This window comes from Sinocyclocheilus rhinocerous, unplaced genomic scaffold (assembly GCF_001515625.1).
Source record: "Sinocyclocheilus rhinocerous isolate Xijiao unplaced genomic scaffold, SAMN03320098_v1.1 scaffold1413, whole genome shotgun sequence".
NCBI lineage: Eukaryota > Metazoa > Chordata > Actinopteri > Cypriniformes > Cyprinidae > Sinocyclocheilus > Sinocyclocheilus rhinocerous.
This window is the reverse complement of record NW_015639297.1, coordinates 1125217-1132681: the sequence shown is the minus strand read 5'-3', so window position 1 is coordinate 1132681 and position 7465 is coordinate 1125217. Positions and strand designations below refer to the sequence as shown.

Sequence of the window (7465 nt, the reverse complement as noted above, 5' to 3'; positions counted from 1 at the left end):
TCATGAGCTGTTCCAAGCCTTCTCCATACTTTTTTCTTCCCATCATTCTGGTACAGGTTGATCTTGATTTCAGCTGTCCAAGGAATGCTTTTTGAAAATCTGGCTTTTTTTTTTGGCAAAGTCTAATAATCTGGCCTTGTTTGCACCTTGTAGTGAACCCTCTGTATTTGCTCTCGTGAAGTCTTCTCTTGATTGTAGACTTTGACAGTGACACGCCTACTGTACCTCCTGGAGAGTGTTCTTCTCTTGGCTGGAATGTTGTGAAAGGGTTTTTCTTTACCATAGAGAGGATCCTCCGATCATCCACCAGGCCTTTTTATGTTGCCAGTGCATTCTTTTTTTCTCAGAATGTATTTAATCTGTGTAAAACTTTTAACTTTATACATTTTTCTGTATTGCTTTATTGCATTTAAATGTTCAGTTATTTTTGTTATAAGACAAATGTTATTAAACCTGTTATACTGTATTATGACAGCACTTTTTTAAACTAAATTTCAATATCGTGATAATACCGCATACCATGATAAAAGCATTATCAATTAATTGCAACATGAAAATTTGATACCGGCATATCCCTAGTATGGAGAGATCCTTTGACCACATGATGTGGGTTCACATCAACAGCTTCCAAATGCAAATGGCACACTTAGAGTCAACTCCAGACCTTTTACCTGCTTAATTGATGTAGAAATAACGAAAGTTATGAAACATAAAACAGCTTTTGAGTCAACTGTCCAAATACTTATGGTCTCTTGAAAAAGGGGGGAGGTACTTATTAAAGAGCTGTAATTCCTTAATCTTAAACTTTCCTCCAATTTTGATGCGAATACTCTAAAAATTAAAGATCAGAGTGTGCACCCATCTTCTATCTCTTTCTGTCTGTTCTGCTGGGTTTGCCTGTGAAGAGAAGTCTCCTTCACTCCATTAGATGAAAAGCAAAGATTTTTGTTGACACACTGAAAGGGGAGCGAAAGGAGAGAGGTGAGGTCTCTGCCACCAGCTGAACTGTGAATCTCTCACTGTAAACAAAACACTACTCTCTGGCAGCGCATATTCACTGTAACACTTCAATGATGCCACGCTGTCAAAAAGGCTAAGCGCAAGGGAAAAAAAGACACGTAGTGCAAACCGGAGCACTACGGTGCAACTCCTGCCGCCTGTCTATCATCAGCTCAGACGGCGGCCCATAAAATATGCAGCGCGTGTGGTGGAGTCAATCAGCTAAAGCCCTGTCCCGCGGCCCACCACGCCCCGCGGGATCTGCCAGAGATGGGGCTTTCCCAGCCTCTTGGATACTATCCTCAAAATCCACTTAACTTTCATTTAGCTGCCACTGTTTGAGGACTTCAGCTCTGGTGAGAGCAGTCCCTGCACGGTTCAAGCCTCGCTTGCAGCCCTATAGGGCATTTTGGGTATTTACTCAAGTAAAATACAGAGCTCCCCATCTCTCTGTCAGCCGCTGGGAGTTTTTTTCTTATTTCAATCTTCTGCCGCACATAAACAGAGCAGTTGCCTGCGAGATGACGGATATTTAGGGCAGTGCGTCTGCAGTACATCTCACAGGGAGGCTCTTTCATGTCGGCAGAATATGTCTGCTGCTTGCCAGGCGCATCAAGCTCACATCTCGTCTTCATTCATGTCTCACTTACAGTCATGGTGATGCAACACAGCACTCTTGAAGTGAGGATATCTGCCAAAGGTTTTACATTGTCAACTTACTTTTAAGCTTTTTAGATTTTGTCATTGTGAAGATTCATATTTTTAGTCTGTATATGAATAGTTTGAAGTATATGTCTTTTTTAATATTAAGGCACTTTATCCTGTTATTTTGCACTTTGGTGAAATTTCATATTTTTATTCAGTATATGCATACTAATAAACTGAAGTGTATATATATTTTTTTCAATCCAATCCAATTCCAATTTAATATGCAAAGAAAATGTATGAATAATAAATCATCTGTAGCCTGATTTCCCCAAAACTGTAGCTCTATTTTTGCATCCCAGACTCGCTGTAATAGGCAGTAGCATTTTGTGCCATGTTCCCGAGTAAACAGAGCCTCAGCCAGGAACCGCCAGGTGTTTAAAAGCTGTGCTGCTGCCTACTGGTAGCGGGCCTGAAAATGTCACAACTGCAGTCACACATTTGTGTGTCAGCTAGCCACGGACATTAGGGTAACTTTGACCTTGCAACAAGGGCTGGGTCAGTGCCGCACTCCATTAGAGATGGGATTCACGGCCGGTCTCGCTGTTAGGAAGAGGAGCGTTTACAGGAAAACGCATTAGCTGTCTGACAGACTGCGTATGTTAATAATGCCCCCACCGTTAATGTGATGAGACAGCATGGTTGGAGCACCCCATCATTGAGACCTTCAAGTTTTATAGGCCGTGTCTAACTTTCTGAAGACTATATCCATTCTCAAGGTCCCAAGGCTGATTCACAAACCTTTGCTCTGCTTTGCAAAGAGATACAGCGGCAAACATTGCAAGTACACAAGCAAAGTAGTCTAAAATGAATGTCCTAATAACCTATAAAACAAGAACAAAGCCACTGTAATTGAGTTTAGATGCTATAATTATTTTATTTCAGCATGCATATGCTACACTGCAGTAATTTGTTGGTAAAATTTGCAAGATGTTTGAATTTGACACACAGTGTGGAGTCTGATGCAGAGACTGATGACACATAGACATAAGCGTGTGATGCAACAATGATTTACACGCACGCACAAACTCTAGCAAAGACGAAGGGGTGTCAGCTTTCACAGTGCAGCTTCCAAAAATAGCCCCCACTGAACAGAGCAGCTCATGATAATCTTTCAGTTTCAAAGATAAGACTATGTAAAAGAAAACCAGACTTCGAATGGTGGAAATCAAGGAGGGGGCAGAAAACACTCAAATGACTTTGGCTCAGCTTCACCCTAATGCGTCCTAATGAGGATCCACGTAAAAAGAAACTCTTGCTAGCATTGTTGGATTATGAAACGGCACTAACAAGAACAGGGCAGAAAATATAGAATGTTTTTCATTATGGCTATGATAATTCTTTTCTTTTAAGAATGACTTAAAGGGATAGTCCACCAAGACCATACTATCATTTACTCATCCTCATGTCGTTCCAAACCTGTACGAGTTTCTTTCTTTTGCAGACAAAATTTTAAAGAATTTTTTGAAGACATTTGTCAATATAATTCAAGTCAGTGAGGTCCAAAACAACATTTTCATTCCATGGACAAAACACTGAAACAGTTTTCAAAATATCTTCTTTTTTTTTTGCGATTCACATTAAAATAATTAAGTTGTACAGGTTTCAAACGATGTAAGATTTAGTAAATTACAGAATTTAATTTGTGGGTAAACTACCATTGAATCTGCTATTGATTTTGCAACACCTCTCTGGAGCCACTCCACTCCTTTGTTCCTGACAGGCACACAAGGAATATGGACTCAAGTTGGAACAATTTAAAACTAACGGATTAAAATGTGCATATCTTAACAGAAGCGATGCACATCCATTAACCAAACCCAATGGAAGTGAAATAACATTAAAAACCATGCAATTATTGAGCATACCATTGAATTTTTTATCATGTTTCGTCTTAACATTTTTATAAATCATCTGTTTGTCTCTTTATATCTGCGGTTAGGGCATGCACTAGTGATCCCTTCATTGCTCCTGGCTGGGGGCAGCAGTCATGTGTTCTGCAGTGTTTGGATCATGCAGTGAACAGTCTTGATTGCAAATCTCACTTTGATATCCTACAATACAAACTGCATTCTTAATATACATCCTATTACTTTACTTATGCATGTTAGATTCACTATAATTAATTTAAAATATGCTTTTTCTTTACAGATAAGCTCAAGATGAACTGGATTGATTGTATGGGAATTATTATGCGGTGGTTCGCAATTAAATAACTTAATAGCTCATTTCACATCTTAAAAATTAGCTACATTTATTAATCTCACCAAAACATTCATCAGCTAACTCGTTATAATTTCAGCAAAGGAACCAGTGATGGTGTTCTGGCCTGCACTCAAAGCAATCACAGTGAATGGGACTAAACAGCATAACCCAAAATCCTGGCCAGTCCTGCACTGCATAGATTTCTCATTTTTAGCACATGCGGGGGCTAACTGTCTACACGGAAAGAGCACACTGGCTCATGAATTATTTCTCAGTTATTAATTCTTCTGCATATTTTACATTATTTCAAATCGTTTACAGCCCTCAGCAGCGTTCATCTCAGCCATGTTACCGCCTCGTAAAAGAAAGAAGGTAAGTACGCGATTGGGGTGCAAATGAGATACTCGTGCTCAGGTATGTCACGTGATTAATTCACGACTAATTCAGAGGCAGCCTAGACCGGGCTGTGAGCAAAAACTATAAACATATTGATTTTATTGAACTGAGGGCCGTGAATGTATACAAGGCATGCAGGCAGAACAGAGTCTTAACTACACAGGCTTCTCCATTACACCACTGAGAACCCAGCTCTCACAACCAATGGAGACCAATCTATCATTAAAAAGACTGATGAGATGCATGCCCTTCACCTACACAGGAAGCATAAACAGAGTGAAATCATAAGGATACAGTAGTCACCAGCAGCGATTAACCCGTTGATAAGGTTGGGTTTGGAGTTAACCTTGAATGCAAAGGGAAGCATAATAATTGTTTGAGAAAGATATATGCAGCATCAACATAAAGTGTCACTTTTCAACTACAATTTTCTGTAAAGCAGCTGATGCACAAAGCATCAGTTTCATACATTCATTTAAATTAAGCAAAGGCCCTTCTTTTAGCAAACACTCCACAGGTCTACACTTTAGAAAACATTTGATTGCAAAAGAAAACAAATGTAAAAATTGTAAACCTGCTAATCTACAGTACAACCACGCACTTACTAACTAAATAAATAATGTAAAATATATTACATTTTATTATAAATGAATGAAAATAAGTAAAGTCTTTTTTATAATTGTCTTTTAGTCATCTTGTAATTGATAACTACATACTAAGGAGGACAATTCTGATCAACTCTATCAATATCAGTCTATTTTACAGCAACAAACACAATAATACATCAAATAGGTTTGTATATTAATATCATACAATGTAATGCCACATACCTTTAGGAAGCCTAAAATATAAAAACATCAAACCTATAAAATCCTAGTTAAGTTCTGATAATCAGTTTTACTGTAAATTTAACAAACCTTTTGTAAGATACTATGGAGGTTGTCTTGGCTAAAGTATGTGCCCCTCAGACCAAACAGACCACAGAGGCAGTGGATCATTGTAGCTGATGTTTTCCTGTCACACGTGGCTCTATCAAGCACATGCACTACTTTTACAAGACAGTGACCACAGAGTAGCACTATCACCATCAGCTCTTTAATATCCCTCAGAGAAACAACACCTTTTCGGGAAACTGATTGTTTGTTTAGATCGATTCTAAACAATGTATAAATCCCCACAGCTCCGTCTTGCATACTATTTTTACAACGAGACTGCAGCATTGCCATGCACCAGACTTTATATTAAAACAGTCCATCAGGTTTAGAAATCATTGTGCACAGTGGCTGCAATATCAGAGCAGCCTGACTGGGAAGGGAAAAAAAGACAGTGGGTGCATGCATAACTCATTTATATGCAAAGAAAAATGCGCATGTAAAAACAAACAGCCGGATGATGTTATACGAACAGCTACAGAGAACGATTTTATCTCAAAGAGAATCGCAGACAGATGGTCTGCCGGCGGACAGCCGCGCTTTAGTGACTCAAATACAGTCGGACAGTGCGCCGTTATTTTTGGACGAACAGTGTCCGGTGTGAGAACAGAAGCTACTGAGACTATAATAAATCGCACGCGCGTCAAGCCCCTCTTCATCCGCATTCAACTAGGCGTAGCAGCGCAGTTGTGAAGGGCAGAACTCTCCCTCCCCTGTGACTCTTTACCCCCTCACCTGGCACATCGTCCTCAAAATCCATATCGTCTTGCCCCTCATCTTCATTGCTTAGCGATCCGGGCATCTTTACCGCATAACAAGAAAATCACATCCGAGATACAGGAATAAAGTCCTGAAACTTAACCCTCTGAATGCCCAGATTTTCAGCTTCAGAGGAGACGTCCACTGAAGGTGAGGCTAATTTTCTTTTAATATGGTCTCAATAAAATAAAAGATGGCTGCCCAGTTAAAAAAAAATATTTCCCTTTCTCCCTCTTCTCTATCCAAATCCTCCAGTCTGAAAATAAGAAAGAGACAAAAATGGAACACACATGCCCAGATTGTGACGTCTGGTCGGTTGCCATGGCAATCCATCCCATAGTTTGCCGACACAACTAGTTAATGCTCTTCGCCTGGTCACCGGCTTAACTAGTAGTGAGAGCGGCGGTGGTCGCATTGCCCTTTTCCCGCTCAAGTTCGAGGAATGTGAGGTTATACAGGGAGACGTACGGGAGAAAGTTCCCTCACAATCCCTTTCTGTCAGACGAGGGAAGAGCATAATAGGAGCTGGAAAAAGGATTTTGTTGTCCTGCTTTTTTATTTTACAAATGTAGGTCGGACGAATTGAATATCCAAGGTCACGGCTGAACGTACATCTTTGACGACTTAGTTTAGAGATGTTTTAAAGGGACTTAAAGGTACAGTTCACTCAGAAAACAATTGCCATTTACTCACGGTGTGTCCCACAGAAAAAGACTTACAGCCTCGGTCACCAGTCGCTTTCATTTATTTTTCTTGACATACACTGAAAGTAAACGGTGACTGGGGTATTCTACCTCATTTTGGGCGAACTAAAGCATGGTGAAGCCAGGTTTGTTTTATTTAAATGAAACGCTATTTACGGGGGGGGGAGGGGGGGGCTCTCTGAAACGTCTAATTGTGAAACTGCTTCAGGACAACCCGCGAATCACGAGCTGTTGCCAAGGATACGGCAGCGAAACGCTCTACGTAATCAAGCCAGACAAAGACATTTAAAATAACCTCCGCTACACGATGTGAAACTCATTCAAAATCATATGAAACAAAAATAAATTAGCATAAACTGACCTAAGCAGATTTGCTTGGTATCCAGTCTAGTTCTTAAGACATTAAGCTGGCCCAAACAGTTGAGCCCAAGCTTGGTAGACCAGCTAAAACTAGCAACCATTTTAGACTGGTATAGATGTTTCAGCATATCATGCAGGTTTTCCCCGATTAAAAGAACTCCCTGAACCTTGTGAGTGCACAAATTTTGTTGCTATGGAAATTATTGGTCCTGTCTGACTGGTGGTAGATGAATCCTATATGCTTTAGTGCAGTAAAATAAATAGATAAAGACTTCTTAGGCTCTAAAAATAGAAAGAAAACGCACAATTATAAATCAAATGGATTTATCCAGTACTCTCTCTTTTCCTCCCAGCAAAAGACAATGTTTTGAACATACTGCTATGAACACACCAGAAATAAGGAAA

The 7465-nt window shown here is 39.8% G+C and overlaps 1 protein-coding gene across 1 annotated transcript in view; it reads right to left on the bottom strand.

Annotated features, from left to right (window-relative positions):
* chd5 (chromodomain helicase DNA binding protein 5) overlaps positions 1 to 6266 on the bottom strand; it is a 43785-nt gene extending 37519 nt beyond the window's left edge. Inside the window, exon 1 of the mRNA XM_016566785.1 lies at positions 5973 to 6266. Within this exon, the coding sequence (XP_016422271.1) occupies positions 5973 to 6039 (67 nt within the window). The 5' untranslated portion in view covers positions 6040 to 6266. The remainder of the gene's footprint in view (positions 1 to 5972) is intronic.
* Between the last annotated feature and the right edge of the window lie 1199 nt (positions 6267 to 7465).